At 36.8% G+C, this 27,061-nt stretch overlaps 2 protein-coding genes across 2 annotated transcripts; one reads left to right on the top strand and one right to left on the bottom strand.

The window, feature by feature from the left end:
* The first annotated feature begins 4,409 nt into the window (after window positions 1–4,409).
* LOC111021162 (sequence-specific DNA binding transcription factor) lies at window positions 4,410–7,699 on the top strand. The gene is made up of 5 exons (XM_022298018.2): window positions 4,410–4,656; window positions 5,624–5,753; window positions 5,901–6,101; window positions 6,212–6,382; window positions 6,937–7,699. Exons 1-5 carry the CDS (start codon window positions 4,523–4,525, stop codon window positions 7,372–7,374), a joined length of 1,074 nt encoding a protein of 357 aa, XP_022153710.1. The 5' UTR covers window positions 4,410–4,522; the 3' UTR covers window positions 7,375–7,699.
* A 113-nt stretch (window positions 7,700–7,812) lies between these two features.
* On the bottom strand, window positions 7,813–16,975 carry LOC111021161 (transcriptional corepressor SEUSS). Its single transcript, XM_022298017.2, has 10 exons — window positions 16,647–16,975; window positions 14,698–16,109; window positions 14,490–14,609; window positions 13,636–13,684; window positions 13,223–13,437; window positions 13,068–13,136; window positions 11,936–12,033; window positions 11,574–11,667; window positions 10,864–10,933; window positions 7,813–9,094 (listed from the first exon to the last, which is right to left on the bottom strand). The coding sequence occupies exons 2-10, from the start codon at window positions 15,769–15,771 to the stop codon at window positions 8,151–8,153; spliced, it is 2,733 nt and encodes a 910-aa protein (XP_022153709.1). The 5' UTR covers window positions 15,772–16,109; window positions 16,647–16,975; the 3' UTR covers window positions 7,813–8,150.
* Window positions 16,976–27,061: the final 10,086 nt, after the last annotated feature.

Below are 27,061 nucleotides of genomic sequence, written 5' to 3'. Positions count from 1 at the left end.
GAAGCGTTATTATCCTTGAAATGCCAAAAGGATTTTCAATGGATCTGTAAAAACTGTTTCAAAAAGAATTACGATCGGAATAAATGTAATGATTTAATTTCATGATTCCGAGTTCGACCAGAAATTAAATGGGGGCCACGGACTCCCACACGATCACATTCCAACAGTCGGTTAAAATCCAATCCTCCAAAACCTAAGGGTACGAGGTGCGATGCCAAAACCACTGACGAAATTAAAATTCAAACCTTTAAGGTAAAGGGGCGATGTGAAAGTTCAAAATGATCAAGCCTCCGAACTTGAGGGTACGAGGTGCGATATGAAGAACAGCTACGGACTTAGGATTTTAGCCTTTTAACGTTTTTTAAATTAAGGGTGCGATATTAAAAAATCCAGAGTTGGTGCAATGCATTGAATACTAGACAGAGATTCGAATTCACAAATTCAAGTATTTTTGAAGGTGCGACCTCAAAAGTACGAGGTGCGAGGTGACATTGGCTTTAGCTTAAAGAAAAAGCAAGGAAAGGAAGGCAACAAAGTAAAAACAAACGAGAAGCCTCTTTATTGAATGAAAAGCAGAGCCAAGGCTTATAGACCTTGCAGCTCTTCCCTAACACTTACAAAAGAAGAGAGGAAAGACAGAGAAAGGTCTCATGAAAGGTGATCGCCTAAGAGCCTGCTTGAGGAGCGCCCTCTTGAGTGGTGCCGACCTGATCCTCTTCGAGGTCGGAATAGTCAGAGTCCAGATCTCTGACGTACTTATCCACCAATGCTTGGGGGCCAGGGGTGCCGCTAGGCCCAGACGCCCACTGCTCAGCATACCTCTTCTTCAGACCACCGAGATCGATCTGAAGGTCAGGCATGTCGGAAGCAATGCCCTTCATGAGAAACTTGAAGCCCGCGTCAGAGAAGTCTTTGGAAAATCCATCGAAGTCAGGATGTTGCCTAAACGATTCCTCCAATAGGACTCCATTGCTGAGACGCTCATTCACCGTCTCCAGCTCGGCAGTCGCATGCTTCAGCTCCTCCTCCTTCGCTTCAAGCGCCTGGAGCATGTCGTCCTTCTCCTTGAGGAGTTGGAACTTCTCCTTCTCCAAGCCATTGGTGATCGCATGGGCAGCTCGGAGCTGGGCCTTACGTCTGTCCTCTTCTTTCTTCAGCAGCTCGGCCTTCAAAATTTCCACCTCAGAGTGAGCTTTCAGCAGCTCATCCTTCATGGTGGAAGAAGCAGCCTCCAAGGCAGCAGTGAACTCCTCTTTCTCCCTCGCTGCCAGAGCTTCCCTCCCATCCAGCTCTGCCTTCACGGCCAGAGCCGATTGAATGGAAGCAACAAACGCCTGAGAAAAGGTACAAAGAAGAAAGTTAGACCGAGCTACCTGTTAGGTAAATTGAGCAAAAATGAAGACACCAATTTTACCTCAGCGGCGTAGTCGATGGTCCTCTGCAGGACGGACCCCGGGTCACTTACAAATTTGGACGCTCTTCTGAGGCAGCGGTCCAAACTTGCAGCCGAGATGCGGGACACCAGGTCCCTCACCCCAGAACTTGACGGCTCGACTCTGAACCGTGCTGTCACGTCGGACGTCCCGCCCATCCTGGCCTCAGGATCGTCCACCCGATCTGCGAAGCTCGTAGGCAGGGCCCCACGAGCTCCGACCTCCAAGGGGGAGGTAGTCTTCTTCTTCTTCCTCCTTCGCTTCAGAGGGACTTCCTCCCTTACCTCCTCGCCCAAGGGCGAGACGTCCACTGCCTCGGTCTGATCCCTGGGGCGCTTCTCCCTCGAAGGACCCCCAAAAGACTCCAGCTCGATCACTGGGGCTGGATCTTTCGAGGCTGGCCCTACCACAGCAGAAGTGACAGGTTTCGAACTCTGGGCGGCCTCAAGAGCATGGGCTCGGCCCTTGGACTTGCGCTTCACGTTGCTTGCAAATCCGCAAACCATGGCTGCAAAACAAAAACAGGAGTCAACACAAAGTTAGAGGAAAAAGGGGGGGAGCAAGCTCGGCATACCAAGTTCGGAGTTCGGCCTTGAGGATTCAATGGGACGAACTGCAGGGTTGTAATCTAGCAGCCTGGACTCAAGCAGCAACTTGTCGGTCAACAAGGTTCCGACCTTCCTACCCCTCGGAAAATACTCCTTGTAATATTTCAACGTGTCGAAGGAGGCTTGCGTGGGCTCGGGGACTGGTCGGATTGAAACTGCACAAAGACAAAATCCGAGTCAGACCTGAATAACAAGAAAGAAAGTTATCACAAAAAGTAAGAGCTACTCCGTACCTAGGTTCCCAAACCTAGTGGGAACGTCGAAGAAGGAACGACCCGACTCGTCCTTTGCAAGCCATTCCCCGGAAGCGTAGAACCACTTCCTTACCCATCCTTTGATGGAGGTCGGCCCCTTAACTATACCGCCTGCGCCTTTCCTTGCGCACATATAGAACCGACCAGGCTTCTTAGCTATCCTTTTCGCTTCGAAGCACGCGAGGAGCTGGTCTACGTCCAACAGCTCGGCCTCTTCACTATCCCGAGCTCGTAGCCAAAAAAGGATGGCCAAAGCGAAAATGACACCCCACCCATTGGGGGCCACTTGAGCCGGAGCCAACCCAGTTCGGAAGAGAAATTCTTGGACGAAAGGGTGAAGGGGAAGTCTGAGGCCGTACTCAAACATTTTGAAGTAGAGAGTGACCCATCCCTCTGGAGGATTGTCAACTCTCTCCCCCTCCTCCGGAATTCTAAGGAGGATGTTCTCAGGGATAGCGAACCCCCTACGAAGGGATCCGAGGTAGTGCTCAGGTATCCTAGAAGGGTATTCCAAACCTTGACCCGAGGTGGAGGCATCACTATCCTCCCCGTCATCGGAGAACCTAAAGTTTTCTATCTCCTCGAGCTCGGACTCTAACCTACGAGCTAAATCCTCATCGGATCCTAAGTCGCTGCTAAAAGAGAACGACATGGCAACTACGTTCGAAAGAGAAAGTGAGGGAAGAGACCGACCTACCAAGGGTTCGAGCTGCCTTCAGATCGAACTCTAGGAATTCAGGAAACGTAAGGTATGACCTGAAGGATTGGGGGTATTTATAGCTCGTCGGAAAAATTTCCCCACCGTAGACATGTAATCAACGAGCGGCTAGGATCCTCCCGAAAATCCGAAGCGTCGGAATATTTGAATAATCCGACGATAAATCCACCGCAACGGTTATATTCTCCCACGAATAGGAAGTCGCCACGCGTCCAAAGCAAGTCGAATGAACTTCTCTGCCAGGTCGAGATCGGACCAGACAGAGAGGGGGTCAATGTTTGGGGAAGAGAATACCCTGGACACGTGGAGGACCCCTATTGGTGCTCCAAGGTGACTAATGAGTCATGCCCAGCTCGGACCGCCGAGATCACCACCACTAGCGTTGACAGATGCTAAGTATGAGGGCCGAGGTGAACCTGGCCGAGGTCCGATCTACCGGGATGCTCGGTGGGGGCCGATGTGAGCTACTGTCAGCGGCGCGATTATCGGGTGTAACCGTCGGTCCTGAGATTACCGGGTGTAACCGTAGCGAGATTAGCGGGACTACCACCCATAAGTAGAGGACCTCACTCCACGATCAGGTACGATGATTTCTGACCTCGAATTAAACTAGGAATCCGACCTATACTGACTTGATCGTCGGAGTGCTCACCTTTTTGTGCAGGTCCGCCCAAGTACTCAGATCGGTCCAGAGGCCGAGTTCGAGCTGCAATCCGAAATACACTGTTGTGCATATCCTTGCATAAACACACGTATTGGTAAAACAGAAGGATTATGGGATCTAGATAGACGGTATTGCAAGAGAAATATGTTTGTGAGAGAAAATTTGTGGGGTGGGAGATTTACTAGTGGAGAAAGACTATTTTCATCCTTGAAGGTAAGAAATTTACGAGGCAACTCTAGGTTTGGTCCTCTTGCGTTTCTTTGTTAGCCCTCATTTTTATCAATTGGTCGTGGAAAGGGAGGCCCATATTTTGTTCATTGTCTGTCATTTGTTTACCTCTCCGAAATTTGTTTCATCCCAAATCTTTTAATCGTGCGTGAATGAACAATATTTTATCATAATTCTCAAAATTGTTTCCTCCTAAATGACGTCATTTTGAAACGTGACTAAGATCTTTCGATTTATTTTTACACCTCATTGATGCGCTAAATTTTCATTTCATCTAAACGAGAAAGTTACGAAATGGTTATTTTGGACAATTTCTAAATTATTTAAACTATTGGGAAATAATTGAAATTTAATCCAAAGTTTATAATATAATTGAAAACTCTCATGTCCACATGAGTTTTTACAAGTTTGATTTTTTCTTGGGTACAACATATCGAACGCGAGATTCGAACTGAGGACGTATTGATCGGAAATAGGTGCCCTATTTAATCTTAAAAATTTTCCAGACGGCTCAAGAGTATTGAAAAGCTTCGCTTGGCGTGTGTGGTGGTTTTCATTCTCCAGTCGGCAAAATTCAGAAGGGCGAATTCGCGAGTGAAGGAGAAGAGAGCGCAAAGATGTCCCGATCGCTGGTGCAGCCGATCGGACAGAAGAGGCTCACCAACGTCGCGGTGGTTCGTTTGAAAAGGCACGGTCTCCGCTTCGAGATTGCTTGTTACAAGAACAAGGTCCTTTCATGGCGTTCTGGCGTGTAAGCTCCTACCCACGTCCCCAAAACCCTACCAATTTTCGCTCTGAATTATCTGATTTCCTTCGGGCTTTGTTGGGTTCTTATTCTTTGTTATAGTTTTGGATTTAATGCGTGAGTTTGAAATTTTCAATAGGACAGAAATACGGGGAGGATCCATTTGGCCTGTGGATTAGATAAAAAAAAAAAAAAACCCTTCTTCAGTTTTGTAATTTGTTTGTATCAGTTCGCGATGGGAGAGTTTGGGGAGGGAGAGGAGTTGGAGTTACTGGCTTTCAACTGCACATTCAGGAAGATTGTTTGGTGGGTAGTGGAAATTGGGAATTCGATTGGTGAGGAGAAACTATTTGAGGGCTGGAACGATAGGGATATATGAGAGAAGATTTAAAGACTGTATTTCGAATTTCTATCATTTAGGGGTAGACTGATTTTGAACTTGCATCAATTGGAACGTCGTGATGGTGAATAATCTTTCTTTTAGAGTCAATATTCTTCTGCCTTATGGGTGTGGCTGCTTGGTGATAATGTGCAGGGGAAGAAATTCTGTTTCTTAAGATTGAATTCTGTTTAATAACCTACCCCCGTAGTTTTATACTTTTTAAAAATGATTACTTATACCATATAGTTCATTACATAGCAAAAGATGCTTTACATCATTGCCTTTTTTTGCAAATCATACGATTGCGATTAAATATATTTGTAAATACACCTCTTGTTGAGTGACAGCATCGGTTGGAGTGGTAAATTATTCAAGTAGACGGATATGCATATAAATAATCAGACCGTTTTTAAACTATACGCCATACAGCAATTTGCAACTGCATCAAACTACGTGGTTGTATCTTGCAGTTATCATTTTGTTAATTCATTTTCCTTCCCAAATGTGTTCTCATTGACCTACTTTGGTGTTAATCAGTATTTTTATTGCATAAAGTGTCAACTATGAACTTGATAATGTATGTTGCGGCAGGGAGAAAGATTTGGATGAGGTTTTGCAATCGCAGATTGTTTATTCAAATGTTTCAAAAGGAGTTCTTGCGAAAACAAAAGATTTAAAGGCAGCTTTCGACACAGATGATCAGACGGCCATTTGTTTGAAGGTTGTGGAGTTCCTTCATTAATGGTTTTTGTATTTCTTTTCATCACATTTAGTGATTTACGAACTATTTTCTTTTTTTCCTGATCAGTGTACGTTTTTTATGGTTATTTCTTCCTAACTGATGAAATTATCAACTTCATGGTACTAGATTCTAAAAGAAGGGGAACTTCAAATTGCAGTGAAGGAGAGGGAGGCTCAATTATCCAATCAATTTCGTGATATTGCAACCATTGTTATGCAGAAGACCTTCAATCCTGAAACTAAACGCCCTTACACCATTAGCATGATCGAGCGGCTGATGCGTGAAATTCATTTTGCCATTGATCCAAATCACAGTTCAAAGAAACAGGTAGGTTGATGCTTTTTCCCGTACGCAGGATTAACGTTCTTCTTCCTACAATTTGTATAACTCTAAATTTAAGGCCGTGTTTCTCAGCTGATATTCCTTATGATATGCAGGCACTTGAGGTCATTCATGAGCTCCAAAAACAGTTTCCAATTAAACGTTCACCTATGAGAATACGCTATACTGTACCTGAACAGAATTTTCCATCTCTTCTTGAAAAGTTAAATGCATGGAATGCTAGTAACCTTTCCAATGATCAGTCTGGAAGTCAGCAACGAAGTGTTGTAAGTCAGTGTTTTTTTTTTTTTTTTGTAATCGTTGCTTCGCAGATTTTTTCCTCTCCAACGTGCTCCTAACGATATCATTATTTCACTATGATTGATTCAGATACATTTGAAAGTCATTAACTCAGAGTCATATGTTGAAGTATTAGTTCCACCTATAGAAGACTTAACATCTTTCTATTCTTCATTCCAATGTAGTGTTACGTTGTAATGTTGACGAATTACTCGAGTTTCATATGAAGTTTGTCAGAAAAACTGGTCTGTCTGTGCATAGTCAACTAGTGTTGAAATCATTTTTACATGTCATTGGACGTTTCATGCATTAACTCAATATGTGGTCTCTTGTGAGTATCTTATTTGGCAGCAAAGAAGTTTCTGCATTGTCTTCTTCTCTTTGTTGGTTCAAATGTTCCATGGTCCCGTTTAGATCCTTGCCTTTATTGTGGATTGTTACTGACCCCTTCATATATGCACTTTTCATTACTAATTGACAATGTCTTTGTTGGATGCACATATGACTGGGAATTGAGTTATTTTGTTTGATTGTTGCGCAGATTTGTGAATTGGATCCTAGCTTTTATCGAGACTGTAATCCCTTAATGAGTGAACTACAAGGAAGATTTGAAGTTCTCTCTTTCTGTTTGCACGAGGAAGGGGACACCAATGTGGATCAATATGATGACGATTTCGACAATGGGGAACTGCCGCCTAGGCAAGTCAAGGAATCGTTGATTCCTCAGCTAAGTGAAGCTTTACAAAGACAGACAATCTCCGTCGAGGGTGAAAATGCACCAAAGGAAGGAAAACGCTGCAGCACATGTAACGTTGCTGTGGGGGATGCTACTCAATTTAGAGAGCATCACAAGGGCGAATGGCATAAGCATAATGTGAAGCGCAAAACCAAGAATCTCCCTCCTCTGACCGAAGAAGAGTGCATGGTTGAATTGGCAATGGGCAATTCCGAGTCCGATTTGAAGGATTATTCATTTTGAGCTGCGCACTTTGAATGCTCTGGTTGTATCGGTATGAGTTTGTTACTTCAGTTTTGGAGTTTAATATTGAACGTCCTGTTGGGAAGATACTGTATTTGGTTAGTGATAGCTAGTATCTACGAGTCCTATATGACAGTTTCAATGGTGTCACGATCTCAGTTTTTGGGTTTCAATGATGTTCGATTTTAAACCGAGATTGTATGACAATTTCATAACACAATCCATGTTTTATCCCATAGTAGTAGTGTAATACAAGCTTGTAACATTCAAAACTGTAGATTTCAATGATTTGCGAAAGCTAAAAATGACTATCACTGTTTAATTATGGCTTCTGTTTACAGATCTCTGTTTAAAACTTGAAATGAATTATATCAAAGCAAAACCTTGTACGCTGCCCCTGTTACAGTTTGTATGAAACAGAACAGGAATCCATTCAGCTGAGAATGAAAGTTTGGCGCTGTAAAATTTTGCGTATTCCAAAATTACTCTTTAAGCCAAGGTAAAAGATTAACAAAAGGGTAAATCTAAAATGCAGAGGGAAACTCAAAAAAAGAAAAAGAAAAAAGAAAAAAGAAAAAAAGCACAAGTTGTACATTTGAAATCAAAGAAACTCACCCCACCCAATCAACAACTCTGCTAGCCACCACATTTTTTCCTATTAATATTTTAAATAACAAATTAGTACAGAACGTGAGCCATACCCTCGTTGTTTTGTTCGTGTGATTTTCCATCGGTAGAGGGCAATTCTGACAATCCTCTGGCTGTCACAAGCAGCTTCAATAATCGAATTGAAGATTATTAAACCCGTTAACTCCAAGTCCGTTAAGAAGCTGGTCCCCCAAATCTTGATGGTTTATGCTCTGTTCTCGAGCCAATGACGCCATCCCGATTCTCCCGTTCGAAATCGAGTTATTTCCCATTGCAGACTTCATGCCATTGACCATGGAAGCCTGAGAAAATCCCCCACCCATCGAGCCATATCCAGCACTCCTGATGCCAGATACACTATTAGCAGCTCCACTCCCAACGAGGCAGTTCCGTCCATTGAGGCTCATAATGTTGTTCGTTGGCAGCATCCCGTGAACAGATTTCACATCGTCCCCTAGAGAGGAAATGCCAGTCATTGTGTTCATCCCATTTAGTTGGTTCGACATCATGTATTCCTGAATGATCTTTTGCACGGAACTCTGGGAGTCGTTTTGATCAGCTTCAGAAGAGTGTGTTGGCTGCTGTTGCAAGGAAACATTTGCCGGAGAATTAGTGGCACTCATGTGATTGGTAGTTGTTGCAGTACCAATTGATGATTGTGGGGGATTGGCAGATGAGGACAGTGTAGGCGACTGGAAGGACGAGTTCGCTTGTGCCTGAGCAATCACGGTGGAGGAACCTGGGGACGATATTTGTGCAGAATTTGCAGCATACGGGCTGCTTGCACTGTTCATAGAGTTCTGCTGTCTGGAGTTCATGGAGTTCTGGTGGAGTAACCCAACAATGGTACTAGCAGGAGATGAGGTTGATGCTTGATTAACAGAGTTATTTGCTCCAGTAACACCACTGTTAGCAGCAAGCTGCATAGAAGCAGCCTGAACAGAGCTTTGGTCACCGTTTGTGTTTTGATCCATTGTTTGCTGAGGCTGAGGTAACTGTTGCTCGGTATTTTGAGGTTGGCTGTGGAAGCCTGGCGAAGCGTTCGTCTTTCGCGGAAACTTGGCCAAACTCTCTGCAAAAATTTACAACAAAGAGGGTACAATAATTCAATAGGTGATATCGAACATTATTCCAACAGCGGGAGCACTTCAAAGTGTGAATTAAGTTTATATGGTGAAACAAGTAGACTATGATTCTGAATAACAGCAAAATATCTATCTTCAGCATTACCACACTACCTATTTAGTCGGTGAAAGCAAGACTCAGTTTCAAACATTTCATAACAAATAGAGATAATAACATTGAGTTCATTCTTTTCCTAAGGTGCTATCAAGTATTGAAAATAACTCATTCTAAATCTTGTATGTGCATGCATGTGACGTTGGGAATCCAAACATCAGTATTAGGTTGACTGAAGGTTTTGTACAACATAAAGTTTTATATGATTGAGCTACTGATGACATAATGTTGTTACCAGACCGAGGACTTAAAATTATACTCATTTAATATGATCTTTAATTCTCAAATATTGATCTCTAAAAGTTGTCTCACCCACACGACAATTGTCCAAAGCCGATGGTTCCTCTGTAATATATCCAAAAGTGTTTAGTTTTCTGTAAGTGGAAGATCTATATGAAGAACTTGATGTTTTTGTAATTTTTGTCCTTCTCGTTCCCAAATCAGGGTAAGTTATCTTTCCAAATTTGTAGGAATTATCATTTTGGCTTGAAGCGGCTAATTTACTAACCTGGGAATGTCCCCAAGTTTTCAAGGTTCCAAATCAAATAACCTGTGTTCTGATTGATGAAAAATCCTTTCAGCTTCTTGATGAGAGCAGGCCCACTCTTTTAATTCTAAGCCATAGGTTCCAGGCCTAATTTGCTTTGCTCTAACAGTCTCTTATATGCTTTTCTCTTTGGTTTTAGCAATGGAGTAAATGTTTTGAGAACAGAAATCATGGGGGGAAGTCGGGAGCCTTCTATTTTCCCAAAACGTGATTCTTAAGCCATTTCTAAGCATAAACGTAGTGCCATTCTCAAATAGCACTCGAACACACAGCAGTAACTGGTTAGACCTTACTCGAATAGAATGTGTTCTATAGGTTGTACTGCTATGCCCTTGAGTTCTAAAGAAAACAACTAGAGCTAACTAGGGAAATTTATTTGAGTGCTAACCGTGGATCTCAGCACGGTATTTAGATTTATAACCTTCCTCCATAGGGTGTTTTCTTCATTGAAGAATCCCCATAGCCAATAACTGGTTGGAAAGCACTTATTCTAGAAGCGCCCTCCTGAACACACCTTGGAAGAAGGCCCTCCCGAACACACCTTGGAAGAAGCACTTTTCCTACTAGTAGTACTACAGAGAATGTTTCATCTAAAACTTTAAAAAATTAGTTCAATCTCACTCTCGGCCTTGTTTTAGCGATATATCTTTTTCCTTCTAAAAGAGCACATAGTTAGTCTATTTTGAATTATTAAATGTGTCTAACATATATTCATTACAAAAAAAAAAAATTCTCTGTATGCGTCCATATTCATGCTTCCTAGATAATCTCCTTGCCTCAGGTTGTGGATATCTTGTTACCACTCTTCTGTCCCGAATTTTTCGACAGTGGAAAGTTTTTCTTGTACTCATAAAGAGGAAAAAAATAACCAAAAACAAAGGTACCGTTCCAAGACTATGTTGTACAAAATTTTCTTTTATTCTGGAATTCCCTTGCTGACAATTTCATACAAATATTTTCTACTGTATATAACACAGTACAAATGAAGCATCCAGCATAGATACATTTAATAAAGAAAACATAATGAACACAATACTAATGAAGGTTAAGCTTACCAATTGGCCCAGTCGAAGTTTCTTGGCTGTAATCTATCAAATCCTTCATACTATTGACGACTTCTGATATCTACATCGTACCCAAAAAAAACAGCTATAAGAAAAAATGAGCCAATAACAGCCTTTTTTTTTTTTAAATAATTTTAAGACTATAATATGGGGGTAGAAATTCGAACCTCGACCTAAGAATGTAATTAACAAAAGAGATTATAATGTGAACAAAGGAGATTATAAAATAAATTCTCAAGTACAAACTATATATTAGTTTATTTGATTTGATCCTTAATTGAGAAAGTCTAGTTTATCAAGTACAAACATAAATTTCTAGTTTCATTTTTCTCAAATGAAAAGAGCACAGTTCCTCACAAAAAAAAAAAAAAAAAAAAAAAAAAAAAATCTTAAAAAGTTTATTAGTTATACATAAGATATTTAACCCCTAAATATATTTGTAAAAAATTCCTTTTTTCATACATACTGTTCCGCAAGAAAAGAATTCATATTAAAAATTTATACAAATTATTTTTTGATGGATATTAATACAATTTTAATTAAAAAGAACTCTCCTCACTTTTTTCCAAGATTACAGATTAAAGACCGTAAGGCCGCATGATGGAGGAAAATTTTAATTTCAGTTCAAAATGATAAAAGAAAAAGTTTATAATATTATAATTCTGTTCAAAATAATACCACAAGTTGACATAGAACATTACCTGAAGGCACCGGACGTATCTCTTCGTATATCCCAAGTCATTTACTAATGGCACTTCCAATGCCTTGGCCAATTGTCGAGCTGACCCCACAAACCTAAAAAAGTTTCCCATTAAAACCATGTCTTACTATTTGTTGTATAAAGCTCAAAAGAATGTCAAGATTACTTTCTAAAACATCTCACAAAGTTTACAGAAGAAAGAAAAAAAATTGCCAGACAATACTTCTTCGTTTTTTTTTTTCAATTGACGAATTTGGACTATGCTATATTAAAGTAAACATAATAAGCTCGTTAAAACTACAATTATCAAGAGGAAAAATATGACACTCAATAATGGAGAGATTTTTCTAAAAGTGAACATACATATTGCAATTTGTTTGTAACTCTGGAGTAGACAAGTTAGATGATGCATTTTGAATAGCAGTCTGATACTTCTGAGCAGCTGCCCCCAGCTGACTAACCTGCACATAACAATTAACTGTCAGAAATCATATAACCCACAAAAGTCAACAATAGACACATTAATTTTTTAAATTACTTCTAACCAGTACATTTTCCACCAAAAATCAAAGGAGGTTTTTTAAATCTTATGAAATGTTATAGAATCATGAAGAAAAGAAGATAAGAGTACGTAAGCCAGTATTGTGACATACAGGAGTCATCGAACAAAATATGTAGATAGTACAAAGCCAATCACAGACTTTGTAATGACTTTTCCATTTTATCAATGAAAACCTTTTGATCCATTTCCAATATTGCAACAACCATGCAAACCAAACAGCCACAAATCTCATTTTCGAACAATCACCACTAGATATTAAATTGAAGACGAGCATTATGGTTGCCACTTGTTTCTAAGAAATTTAAGGTAAATCAGAGAACCCAAAAGAGGCAGTTAATCTTAATTTTCAGTTGTGTTTTCTGTAGGTAGGCAATATTTATAACTTTTTTGAAACTGAGTTTCTCAGGAATTTGTGGGAAAAGAAAAGCAATGTCTACATTCTAATAATCCATAGCCTTTAAAGTAGATGATTTCCCCTTCCTGTTCACTCAAGCTTTACTCTAGAGTTTAATCTAAAATTGAGAATCGTCTGGTCTAGCTCCAACTTAGATGTAGGTTAGGAGATATGGGGAAGGGAATAGGAGAATTTTTACAAATCAATTTGCGGCAGATTGAAGTCTAGGATTCGGTCCAATTTATTTGCTAGCTATTTCTCAACAAGACTATAGATCAATAGAAAAGTCTTCTGCAGTCTTGCCTTTTTCAGGTTGAAGAATTTGTCTTCTCTGTAATATTGTTCAATAAAACAAGTGTTTCTTAACAAACATGTGTTTGTACATAAATATATACATGAATAAAAATGGAAAAAAAATTGTGAAAGAGATAAAAAAGAAGCCGTATATACTAATCAACAATATGTTCAACACTATTAGGGGTTCAAGCCAGATGGGAAGTTTCTGGTGGAATGCTTGAAGAGTTTTTCAACATCATTACCTGAGGTATTAGTAACCTCCGAGGAATAAGCTCTTCATGACGACGAGCACAAAATTCCCAAGAACATATCTAATAAAAGAAAAAGGAAGGTAAGCTATATACGATGTTGCCTAAGGAGGAAAGAATTGTGAAAAAGAAAAGGAAGGAACTTTGACCTTTAAGTCTGGAGAAAAAACTATTCGAAGTTGGCCATCACGAACAACACGAAGTTGCTCAAAAACACTTTCTTGTATTGCTTTGGCATAATCTAGGACAATTTGTCCAGATGAATTATGATATTCACGGGGCATATCAACATAGAGAAGTTCTTCTAGCGTCCCACTTTCATACTTGATTTTGAACAGCCTTGGAAGAACTTCAAAAGTTGCTTCTGAAATGTCAAGAGAAAATTAGATGTAGTTAGAACTCCGTAGACATAAAAAAAATACATCAACCAAAAGAAAAAGAAATGAGTTGAGAGAAAATAAACACAAGAACCAATTACAATTACAATTGTAGCCAGCTCATAACTTACAAAATCCACAGAATGCAATTCAGAAAAAACAAAAGCTATAAGCCTATAACATACCAAAACCTCGACCAGGCTTGCGATTGCATATTTCACAATGCCAAACGTCCTGCAAAACGCACCATGAACATTACAACTTTTACTTACATCTATGCTGTAAAGTTTTTAGCAAATTAGAAAGTCCACCATGAATCTTCACCCAGGATAACAGATTATTGAAGGAACAATAACAAAATATCCAAAATTCACAAAATTGATTGTCAATATAGTAAAGTTGCACTTGAAACAATTGCAATCACAAAAACTTTTAAAATATAGACAGAAAAGGCTTAGCCCCTAGTTTAAATCGTGCCCCAGTAGTTGCAATCTCATCCATATCTCTCACTCTCTCTCTCGTAATGTCCATACATTACGACCCTCATCCCTCCCTACTTACCCCTCTCTCTCCTTCATTGAAACTCATTGAAAACAATTGCCATCATGGAAATTATTTAAATATAGTGGGGTGAGCTGAGACCCAACTTTCAAATATGCCTTTAGGAGTCCCAAAATGAAGGCTCTCCCCTGCTCTCTCTCTCTCTCTTATTCCCATACGGCATACAATAATACCTCCCTCTCTCTCTCTCTATCTCTCTCTTACTGCCCAGACCTCCCTAACTCTCCCACATTTCAATCAATTACAATCGTGGAAACTTTAAATATAGTGGGGTGGGTCGTAGCTCCATGTTTGAATTGTGCCTCTAATAGTCGCAATCTTACCCTGGTACCTCTTCTTTCCACTCTATTTTTTTCCCATTTCAATATGCCAGGTTTCCCTTGCAGAATCCCCCCCTCCCCCCACACAGTTAAGGTCAAATTAATTTAAACAGACTCTGAAGAACTCTTGAAAATTACAGGGTTTTATTGCAGCAGACCTGTGGAAATACACCAGTTGTTTGGCGACCATTTCCATACATGGAAACACACCATTTCTTTTTGGCATGAGGAGCAAAGTACTCTGCAACAAATTTCCTCCAGAACTCAATATTGTTGTCCTACAAACATAGACATGATTAGGATCATTTAGCTTACATTATAGGTTGTACTGCAACCAAATGAAACAATTAAGAAACATAATCTTACTTCAGGCCTGTGCTGTTGTTGATACATATAACTTGTTAAACGTCGAGCACACATGCCAGGTTCATAAACTGGTTTTACAGGGGATCTCAATGGCACATTTTGTTGTTGAAATTGTTGTGGTAAATGCGGTCTTTGCTGAGGCATAGCCTTCAGGAGTTGTTGATGCTGTTGAAATTGCAAGAGTCTTTGTTGGTGCAAAAGATTAATCTGTGCAGCAGCAGCCTGAGAGGACTGCCTAGACATACTAAGTAACTGCTGTTGCTGTTGTTGCTGTTGCTGCTGTAGAAACAATGACTGATCAGACTGTTGAGGTTCCAATTTAACAGGACCCAAGTTTCTCATGGATTGAAGCTGTTGTGGTTCCAGTTTCACAGGGCCAAGATTTCTCATTGACTGCAACTGCTGCTGCTGCTGCTGCTGTAGTTGCTGCCCTTGAAGATCATTAGTACTCATTTGAGGCTCTAACTTGACAGGTCCAACACCACATAAGTTTCCTCGAATTGGTTGGAATTGATGTTGTTGTTGTTGTTGCTGCTGCTGCTGTGACTGCTGTGCGTTATTAGAGGTAGTGAACTGTTGCATTGAATGCTGACTATGTTGGAAGTTCTGGGGCTCAATTTGCTGTGGCTGCTGCTGTTGATTGGGTATTATTTGGCTGCTAGAATGGTTTGAAAATTGTGGCCCTGAAACTTGACTAGATGAACCAGGGTTTGCTGTATTTGATGCCACCAATGATGCTGAGGTATTATTGAAGTTCACACCATTGCCAACAAGTGAAAAGGGATCCGACTCAGAACTAGGGTCCATACCTCCTCGTTGGCTGTTTCCAAGACCCGGGGGCCCAGAATTCGGAACTCCATTCCCAAACGACTGATTAAGAAGAGAAGACATACTGGGCATATTGCCAAGCATATTCATACTATTAAACTGAGTCCGTGGGGATACAAGAGAAGGAAAAGCTGACTGAGAAGGCAGCCCTCCTTGTGCTCCCATCATTCCAGAATTTGATCTCAAAAGCGATGGTGAAACAGACTGCGCACCACCAATGGGAGTGGATGGCCCTGAAGGTACCATCTTCTTCAAAAATCTATACACACTCCGGAAGAAGGGGGTAAAGGCAAACTATCTAAAGTAACATTAATTGACTAATACACAAGAACTCGTGCAAGACACGTAAGAGGGCTCAATCCAGAGAGGAATCGTCCCCAACACTCCTGGTTGCAAACTTCATGGTCGTTATGATGAACCAATAGAAACGGGAAAGTTTTAAGCCTCAGCACATGGTGCGGATTTTTACTGAATACAAGCTGGAGACCAAAAAATGCTGAAACGATGGAACAAGCCCTGGTTTTGAACATTCTACAACCAGACAATCTTCGCTAGAGTAATCCTTGAAGGGCTTTCGCATGAATCTGTATAAACAATGAATTTCAGGTAACATTCACTTCATCTTTACAAACAAAATACGCTAAAATCTTATCAACAAATCGACCTCTTTAACACTTCGCCCACGAAATCTCATAATACAACCCAAATGCACAATGAATTCATCGCCAAAAAATAAAGAAATGGACCAAACTCAAATACCAGATAAATAAAAATCCTCTCAATTTTGAAAAACGACAAACAATTGAAACAAGATTTAATGATAACGACTATCTTTAGAACTCTGAGCTGAAATTCTTCACGAACTATATCGAACAAAAGTTGAAAATTATTAAAAGATAACAAACACTGATTATAAATTTTTTTTAAAAAGAACAGAGAGGAAATATATTCACAAAAAGGAAAGCAGTAGAACACAGCAAAACGATCCAAAGAATGACATAATGAGAGAAATCACATCTAGTAAGGTAAGTAAATTCCAAAAAAAAGCTCAACCAAAAAAAAAAAAAAGAAACAAATGAAGTAGAAGAGCTTTGATGAAGAATAGAGCAGCAAGAACTGACCTGCAAGTTAAACTTCGATTGAATGAAAGATTTCAACAGAACCGATCAGAATTACAACAAATAACCAAACAACCGAAATGATTTCTGCTTCAATTATCAGCAGTTCCCTCCGCGTGTGCTTGGAAATTGGTATTGAGTACAGAAAGCGGGAGCTGGTATGCTAGGGTTTCAGAGTCTGAAGTTCCGGTGGAGTGATTTTCTCTCTCATGAACCAAATTTGCAGACCCAGTTCTTCGCCGTATGCTAGAGAGAGGAGAGAGAGGGGTAGAGAGAGAAAGTTGATGGGTGTCCTTGTGGACGTCAAACTTCTATTCGATCTGATTGAATTTTCTTCATTCCTTCTTTCGTTTAACTTTTTTTTTTCTTTTTGCATTTTTTTTCTCTCTCTCTTACTCCATGTGACAAACCAAGTCAAACGCCATCCTTCTTTCATTAACACTTGCTAATAAAAACACATCATCATCATCATCCATGCGCATGTTCATTTCAACATCATCCATGACCAAAGAAAATTTTCGATACAGAGACATGGATACTCGGTCTATTTACTGCTTGCCACGTCAGAATTGTATTAAAAATTATGAGAAATTATCTGGTACCATGGGAGTCGTACATACTCCTTTGGTATTCTCCTTGTTCACACCACAACTTTTTATTTATAAATAATTCTTTAATGTTAGTGGATCCTACATAGTTGTCACATGATGCTGACATGACACGCAATATATGTCTGTGGTATTTATAATGCCACAGTAAAAAAATTCATAAAAATAATACGGAGTTCACCAATATTGAAAAAGTATTGCAATAAGTGAGTATAATACTCTATTTTGTTGGCACAATAAATGGAATAAATGAACCCCACATCATTTTTAATAAAATGCTGACACTGCAAACGAAAAATAGGAAGGAGTATGTTCCTTTCGTAGTACCATAAATTTTCCCCACTCGAAAAAGTCTAATACTACGGAAGAACCACGGAAAAAGTCTAATACTACGAAAGATCCATACTCTAGTATTTTGTTTAGATACTAAATGAAATGAATGAACCCCACATCATTTTTAATACCGACAGTACTGATGTGGATAACAGTAAATGGAATGGAGTATGTTACTCGTGTAATAAAGAAATTTTTGCCACTAATATTAAAAAGAATAATTTATAAAAACAAAATTATAGTAAGAACAAGGGGAGTATGGTACTCATAAAGTGAATGAATTTTTCCCACCATCATACATCATCATCAACATCATTCTCCCAAGTCTTGAGGGTGTGATTGTACCATCAAATTCTATTATTACTTGGACACTATGTTTTGTCCAAAAGAAATCTTGTCAATTATTATTTAGAAAATGTAATATTATTATTATCATCAAAGATTTTATTGTGTGGTTGTGAAAAGAAATAATTGTTGTGAAAGTTTTAAGAACTTCGAAGTGAAAGTGCGCGGGAAAAGGTTGACTTGTTGGTCGAAATTTAGTTAGGTGAGAGTAGAGAATTTAGCAATACAACAATAAGAATTATGTTTGATTATTTTTTTCAATCAAGTATTTTCCATCATCCTTTACTTGATCAAGCCTCAACAACATAGCCAAACTAGTTAATTAGGTCATAGATTTGGAGCTTTCAACTTGAACAAAAATACTCGAACAATATTTTATTTTAGTTTAATAATTACAGGGTGAATAGTCGAATCATCAATGTTTAAGATGGTAAATAGTAATGAGAATGTGACCAAAGTTCCACATTGGTTAAATAAGGGAAAGATCATGAGTATACGTGTGAGGGACAACATTTCCAATAGTAAAATGCTTTTTGGGTGAAACCAAAAGTAAAGTCGTGAAGTTTATGTCTAAAACAGACAATATCATACTTATTTGTGTAGCTTTACCAATATAATTGTACTTCTTTGGCATCCTACAGCTTGACCATACGATATATCCTTAACTTCATATTACATGCTTGTTCTTTACAAGACATACTATACTCCAAAACATAGGATAGACACAATATAATCAAGCTAAAAAAAATGTAACCAACATATGATTTAACCCTCACGAAAAATTTTGAGCTCATAAAACCTAAAATAATTTTTTTAACTCGCCGCACCTAAGTGAGGTTCCCCAATCCACTTAAATCATTAGATAATAGAGTTCCCTAGTCTAATAGGATAATCTTGTCAGTCAAGTAACGTTCTACATTAAAATTGAGCTACATTCTTTAACTTCTTTGAGTCACAACTAAAGAGCTCATATCAATACCTATCAACTAAGAAACATTTGGATCAATTAACCATATAGAGTGCGTAACCTAATTTTAGACACCCTTCCTAAAGAGAAGTTGTATATCATACTCTTGTCCCTATGGTATATAGGTCGTGCTCGGAACATAGATCAAGTACACTCGTGATCATGCCCACAACCATACAACCATACAAATTTCTCACGCTAGAGTTTCACCGAAAGAAACTCCTTAATCAATGACATAGTACATACTAATGAATCTACGGGTGAATAACACAGTAACTAGAGTTATAGGTATCAAACATCAACTATCACTAATTCTTCCTATTACTCTTTTCTATTTATTACAAATTAACTTTGGCTAATCTACACTGATACAGTTCATCTATCTGTATTTTCTATTTTTTTATGTTTTTACAAGATATTAAATTATTGGCAATGGTTATGTTCGTTTATCCTAGATAGTTTATCTTAGATTATAGCTTTATTTGTGAGACTGTTTTTCAACTTATCACTTATTTATGAAATCCACGGTTGGAGTTCCTCTATTTGAAATAGCAAACACAAGAAGCACTATCACAATTAGAAAAGTAAAATTACACAAATAACACAAGTGATCGCCACCATAAGCATATACTTGTTGATGTTTTAAAACTATGAGGAGATACCTAAGAAAGATTTAAATGAAAATGGTGGAAGTGCTTGAACAAAATTGTTAGGCTTAACAAAAATATATATAGTCACCAAACATGGCCAATAACTACAAAAGGCAAAAAGCATCTCAACTTTGTGTGAGTTTCAAATTTGGTAGATTTTGGATGTGAAACCTCCAAAACACTATGCAACATTGAGTTATAACATATATTTGGCTCCCAATGCTAAGAAATTTTAGATTTGCTGATAAAAAGAGGGACGAGAAAAAAAGGCGTTTTTTTTTTGCGCTTTTTAGTGCTTAATTAGACTACAAGAGTGTTGATCACTTGAAAATAACGTTTTGAATAGTCACCTCTGGAGTGTTTTTAAAATAATTCCATTTTCAAAAAAGCATTTTTATTTTTTACAAATATGGTAGGTTTTTTAAGAATATTAGTTATCTAAATCATTTAGGAAACTTTACTAAACACACTTTTGAATTAGTAAATCTTCCGAAAGTACGAGTAAAAAGAGTAATTTTTATTTTAAAAAAACACTAGAACAATGGACGTGGATGGATCTACGGGCAATTGACAAAAACTAATGAGACCAAAATAAGAAATTTAAAGACATATTCAAAACCAATTTTAAAATTTTTCGACCAAATAAACAAAACTATCATAGTTTAAAATATTTGGCTCGTCAATAGTAAGAACCAATTTTGTCCTCACCATCATTAAATATTTGACAACTCAGAAAGATAAATATAAAAATAAATATTTTTTTTAAAAAAATAATGGGTTGCTAAATTTTGAATGGTAATAAGATTTGGTCCAAGTATTTTACTTTATAATTTAGCCCCTATGTCAACCTTGCAAATTACTCTTTCAAATAATTTTTTTAATATTACAATTCAAACACACCTTTGTTATTTTTAAATGATTTATTCTGGAAAGAAACCTTTGATTTGTTTGGTAACAAACAAAAATTTCCACTTTCTCCTCATCTGATTGGATAATAGCAACTAGTTCTTTTATTGTTTTATTCTAAACCCTTTCTTAATCCTCAATAATCTTTCCAAATCAATCTATTTTTTATTCTCCTTTAAAAAAAAGGGCCCCAATTCACTGCATCACGCACCTGAACGTAGACCACGTGGCACAATTTTACTGGGTATCATGTCGACCACACCCATTTTTAGCATGGGCCCGCTGTACTGAACCGGACTTCAAAATAATATTTTAATAGAATTAGAGAATCTTCTTTAGCCCAACTGTCCGCTTAGCTGACAAATTTCCCCTCCTTTTAACGGCCGTTATGCCCTTTTCCGCACAAAAACATAACGGCGCTTTTTGGACGGAGCACGCCGCTGCCACGTGACCCTCATTCTCAAGCACGTGCCCGCTTTCGGACATTCCAATTTCCACATCATGTTGTATGTATGGATGTGGATGTTATGGTCATGCCATGGGCATAATTGGAATTTCACTTCTTTTTTTTTTAAATGGGGAATTTAATGGGTTCATAATGAAGGGAATTGATGAAGGGGAAGCATGTTTGATGCATGGGCTGGTTTTAGGGTTTTGAGTATAGTCCATAGACTACACAATCGTCACTTGACGTCATTTTTCTTTAGGAATGTGAATTTCCACTTATACCCTCCATTTAGTCCTCTTATTTCTAACTCCGATGCGGTGTAATTTTGGTCCTAAAGTTTAAGCTTAAAGTCCGTGTGATTCTTGAACTTGTATGTTTATCGGGAGGTGAAATTCATTTCAGAATAAAATATGTGTGAGGCTATGCTTCAAACGGGGGAAAGAATCTAGTTTAGAATGAGTTCGAGGATGAAGGGAAGTTTTCCGCCTTAAAAAGTATTATTTCTTAATCATTTTATTTTTTTAATTAAATTATTGATAAAAACATGTTTAATATATTTTAATATTAATAATATAGATACTAATTATTCATATAATCTCAAAAATATTTATTGTTATTTAACTATTTATATTTAAATAATAAATATACTGAATATTGAAATAGAAATTTCAATGTTTATTCATTTGTTTAGAAAATTAAATGTTTATATAAACAAATATTTGAAGTCTGCAAACTTTAACAAAAATTATATATGTTTATTACATTATAGATGAGTTGATGAAAACTCAAAAGATAGGTCTAATTTTAAATGTATAGATTAAAACACTTGGAAATACATCAAAGAATAAATATATGTGTGTTTTAATCCTTGATGTTTGAGTTTTTTTTTTCAAGTTAATCCCTATTGCTCAAAAAAAATTTAATTTATTTTAATTTAGTCTCTTTCATTTTAAATTTTTTCAATTATACTTCTTTTTTTGTATGAATGTTAAATTTGACGGATGATAACTTACCTATATGAGGCAACAAACATTTAGATGAGGAACAATAAGAGAAAACTTTATTATGTCTCCAAATTTTTAAAAACTAGTAAAAATTTTGACTTTACTTCTTTCAGATATCGTAATTCATCAATTAAATTTTTACCAACCCACTAAGTATCATACCATATAAACTTTTCATAAACCAATTTTTAAAATCACTGGCGAAAAAAGTATAATTGAAAAGAATAAGGACCAAATTGATAAAACACTCCAACATTATGAACTAAAATATCTATCTAGCCAATAAAAAATGCGTTGAAACACATAATTTCTGGCAAAACAAAATTACAAATTTAAATATATTATTTTATGTACTAAATGATATATGATATATATTTTTTTAATTTTAGATATGTCATAGGTGAAAGTACACTACTAAGTTTTTGAAATAAGATTAAAGATGTGACATTGGTCGGGATGCTTGGACTGGACGACCCAAGTAGACCATACCCGATCAAAGCTGGAACATTAGGGGTTGGACCACGCGACTAGATTGAGCCACCCAACTAGGGTTAGACCACTTGGTCAAGTCGGTGCACTTGAATCAACCCAAAATAATGTTTGCACTCGAATCAACCCAAAATAATGCTCTATATATAAGAGGAGAGACTTAGGCATGAGGTAAGTTTACAACTCTACTTTTGGCTACTCTCAACTAAACCCTTTGTTTACTTAGGCATCATAGTGTGTTGGACTTAGCACGACTGGCAGACAGAGTCTGTCAAGGCATCGACGTTGTAGCCTGAATCCAAATCCTACATCAACAAGATAAATGGAGTGTAAAATAAGAACCGTAAAAAATGTGAAGGGCAAAATTTTTATATATAATATAGATTATATATTTGTTAAGGGGCGAATTTAGAGCGCCACATGGTACGCCAATGGAGAAACACGTGAAGCCCGTGTGACCACTGAGAGGAGAGTGCTGAGCGCATTGGATCAAGACCAAACACACCATATGAACATGTGAATACAGTTAACGAACCTGGTACTCAGAACCCAGGACACGCCTAGCAATTTGTCATATTGTTGTCCTTGACGACCCATCCCTCTGAAAAAAACTTTTGAGATAAAATTATTAAATAAAAAATCTACCAAAAGTATAATGTGTATTTATTTAAGTTTTTTAAAAAGGCTTTAAATTGGAAGAAGCAAGGAAATAGGAAACATCATTCTTGGTCCATATTTTCTTTTCAAGGGCAACAGAATATATCTCTTTCTTTTATATATTTCTTTTATAATATGAAGTTTATAATTCTATATATACATATAGACACACAAACGATAGAACTATAAACTTGATCATGTAATTTGACTACTTATATGTATATAAAAGAGAGAATTATAAATTTCATCTATGTAATTTGATTAGTACTGCTTTTTTTTTTCTTGTTAATAAAGATTATTGTATCTATTTAGTTTACAAAATTTAAAAGTTTTAAAAAATATTGATGTGAAGTTCAATTAGATAAAATTTGGATGAAGTGATATAATCTCTTGGTCAATTTTTTTTAATTTTAATTTTAAACCACAAATACAACTAAAATAAGATTTTTTTTTTAACTAACAAATGAGTTTAATACTCTTTTAGAGAGTTTTCAAAAGAGATAACTCCTAAATATATTGCTATTCCAGCAACTTTACGAGCCAATCCGTTCGTCTAACGTTTATGGTGAAAGAATAAAGTACCTTAAATCCTCCAATTAGTTGAATGGATTATAAACTTAGCAACGATACTACATTGCTAGTCACGAGTTGATGAACATGCACCACTTCATTATCGAGTTCATGCTTGAAGAACGTTATTATAAAAGTTGCATTAGACGTTGAATGAGCATACGTGTCCATAAATAGGCAAGCAAGGGGTGAAATAATTTATATTTACATTTTCAATTGTTCATTTTAACGTAGTATATACTGTGCACATCTTTTTGTGCCACTTTGAAATTTTACATAGAAAGTTAATTTCATAATCAAGGGGAAAAAAAACAAACAAAAGGATGAGTAGATGATGGGGGATTTTTTTGAGTGGTGGATTTAGAGTTCTTTAATGAAAATAGTTATACAAAAATAAATAAAATTGCCCTATTAAAGAGATTTCTTTTTTAGAAAGTTCAAAGTTATTTCATTCTTAGACTCTCAAACATATTTCATTCTTACACTCTCAAAATGGAATAAAAACTTTCCAATTTACTTAATTTTGAACTTTAAAATTTCAAAATGTCTATTTTAATCCATGAACTTAAAAAAAGTAATGTATTTAATTGTTATTGCCATCATTATAACATCACTTGCTTAACACACAAATAACATGGTGTCAAATACATGTATTAACATTGGTTTTTTAATACCAACATGTGAGGGTGGAGATTCGAACTCACAACTTATCAGTTGAACTATGCTCGGTTTGACATATGAATTAACATTGTTGATGTGGATATTGTTAAGATATTCAATAAGTGAACCATCATGGGTCGTTCATTGGTCCAAAGAGGCTAGGGTTAATTAAGAGGAATTTGACACCAAATGTTGTAGGGTCAAGTGGTTGCCTCGGCCCGGATGTACTTTTGACTTTTGTTTATTTTAGTCATTGTACTATCAAAACGTTCATTTTAGTACCTGTATTTTTAACTTTTATTCATTTTAGTCTCTATACTTTAAAAAGTGACTAATTTCGTCCATATTTGCAAAACTTTAACACAAATTTTATACGCAATCGAAACTCTTTAATACAAATTTATGGCTACAGTTAAATGTCATGCTAAAATTATGATAAAAATAAATGAGATAAAAATGAAAATGAAAATGAAGAGACCAAAATAATCACCTTTTAAAAGTACATAAATTAAAATGGACGAAAATAAACAAAAGTTGTTACCAAAATGAACCTTTTAAAAGTACATGAACAAAAATAAATCAAGTAAAGAGGACAGAGACCAAAATAGTATTTAAATCTAAAAAATAGGATTACTTTCTAAAACTTAAAAATACAAAAATTGAATAATAACAATGAAATTTAAACTGAAAATGAAAGAGGGAAGGGGTCGGTGTGGGTGTGAAAGGGGAATATGAAAACTTGATATTATATGATATACTAAAAGGGGTCACAATATGAAAGTAATATGAATTTTACAAATTGACCTAAGTAGGTCAAATCAAAGTCAATCCAATTAAATTTTGTTATAAAAATATAGTTGATTAATTAATTAATTTAACCCACTTTTGTTGAAGGCAGGCTTTTTAGTGTGTACTTTCATTTACTTTTCATCACTATGTAATTTTATATTAATTTCTGGTTGAGTTCACTCAACTAATTAAAACAATTACAATTCCCCAGCCCATTTTACCATATTTTCATATTTTTTTTTTTCAAACTTTGGAAAGTAATTATAGTTGAAAGAGTTTTATTATTATTATTATTATTTTCTTAATCCCTTTGAACATGTCATCATCAGTAAGACATTATTGTAGCTACCATGTTAAGAACTTTCTTTTAACTTCTTTTGAAACGATGATAATGATAAAAAAGATTATTGAATTTTGCTAAATTATATAAAACGGCCTTCAATTTTAACTTTAATATTTTAAGAAACTTCTACCTTTAGCTTTTTAATTTGTTTTCTAATAAAGAAAATTATGTTTTAGTCACTTCTATTTAAATGACAAGGGAAATAAGAGATTGAGAATAGAACTCAAATTTTTAAAATATAAAATTTGAAACAAACTAGGTGTATTAGATATATTTTATGGATCCAAATTTTTTTTTTTGGACAAAAAGTAAAAAATAAAAAAAGAGGCGAATAAAAATTTCTTTTTGTTAAGAGTTTTTGGGACGTGCATCTCTCCTCCTCTCTCTCTCTTTTTTTTTTTTTTATAATTATTATTTTTTAAAATTCTTCCGTCTCTTCATCTCTCTTTTTCTCTTTCTTTTTTCTTCCCCTCTCTCTTCACCCATTTTCTCTATCTTTCCTCCTTTTTAATGGTGTATTTTCTCTCACTATTTGGCCCAAAATTCAACTTTGTATCAGTGTTGGGCAAAATCTGGTCGTCAAACTCCAATAGAAGAAAACTAATTTATCGGCCCAAAACCGACACCGACCGATCGATTTTCACTCCTACTAAACTTCTTGGCCCTAGACCTTATTTACCAATTATAAGTCTTTCACAACAATTTTTTCCGTCCATCTTTCCTACATGAGACAAAGTAAATTCTAATATCCTTAATTATTTTTTGATTTAAGGAATCATCTAATCTCAATTGAAAACAGTAATAGTAATATCTTTTTCGAGAGGAAATCCAGCTTATATTGCTTTTTATTTATATGTTTTCTTGTTCACATTCTCTCTTTTTGTGTTGGACTACTCAAAAAAATTTCCAAGAAACAAAATTTACTTTCAATAGTGGGATAACCCCAAATGGGCTGCTATTTGGGCCTACATCCTTTGTGCTTGTTGGGTTCATATGGGCCTCATTCTTTTCTATTAATTGGGTTTGGGTATTGGACCATCCAAAGCCCATATCATTGGACGACTATTTAGAGACTATAATTACGAATCGTATAAAATTTACATTTTTGTCTTCAAACAACTCGATTTAGGATGATACCCATCACCCAATTTACTATTATATCCTTTTGTATCTCACCTCAATATTAATTAATTTTTAAAATCTAAAATTGGCTATTTCGGAGGAGGTTGCATTTTAAATCCCTTAGATTGCCTAATTAAACTTTCCAAAAGTAAAAAATATCAAATCCCCAAAATCCTCAATTATTGAAAAAATTCGAAAATCTCGTTCCTCCGACTTTTCCTCTTCTTCTATTGTTCTGTTTCTGTTCGTTCCTTCGGCTCCGGCCACCGTCTGCATTCCTTCGTCTCCGGCCGCCATCTATGTTCTTCTTCATCGCCGGAACAATCCGTCTTGCTTCTCCTTCGTCTTCGGCCGCCCGTCCATTGTTTCTGTCGATTATCACGAGGTTTCTTTTTTGTCCCCCCCCCCCCCCCCCCCCCCCCGTCGACCATTCCAGCCCTCCGTTTATCCCAACCATTATCTTTGTAGGTTATTTCTTTGTTTGTTAATTGTAGAGAGATATAGTTGTATATGCTTTATAGCCAGAT

This window comes from Momordica charantia, assembly GCF_013281855.1.
Source record: "Momordica charantia cultivar OHB3-1 chromosome 11 unlocalized genomic scaffold, Mcharantia_2.0 BLBB01000011.1, whole genome shotgun sequence".
In the NCBI taxonomy this organism is placed as follows: Eukaryota; Viridiplantae; Streptophyta; class Magnoliopsida; order Cucurbitales; family Cucurbitaceae; genus Momordica; species Momordica charantia.
The sequence above is the reverse complement of the archived record's forward strand: the minus strand, read 5'-3'. Positions and strand labels throughout refer to the sequence as shown.

What these genes read in the sequence shown, in the direction of transcription:
- LOC111021161 (XM_022298017.2), bottom strand. Translation starts at nt 15,771, where the DNA reads ATGGTACCTTCAGGGCCATCCACTCCCATTGGTGGTGCGCAGTCTGTT. An exon ending in GGAGGTTACTAATACCTCAG is followed by an intron (nt 12,034 to 13,067) that starts GTAATGATGTTG and finishes TGTTATGTGCAG; the next exon opens with GTTAGTCAGCTGGGGGCAGC. An exon ending in AACTTCGACTGGGCCAATTG is followed by an intron (nt 9,095 to 10,863) that starts GTAAGCTTAACC and finishes AAATTTTTGCAG; the next exon opens with AGAGTTTGGCCAAGTTTCCG.
- LOC111021162 (XM_022298018.2), top strand. Translation starts at nt 4,523, where the DNA reads ATGTCCCGATCGCTGGTGCAGCCGATCGGACAGAAGAGGCTCACCAAC. An exon ending in AGACGGCCATTTGTTTGAAG is followed by an intron (nt 5,754 to 5,900) that starts GTTGTGGAGTTC and finishes TCATGGTACTAG; the next exon opens with ATTCTAAAAGAAGGGGAACT. An exon ending in GAAGTCAGCAACGAAGTGTT is followed by an intron (nt 6,383 to 6,936) that starts GTAAGTCAGTGT and finishes ATTGTTGCGCAG; the next exon opens with ATTTGTGAATTGGATCCTAG.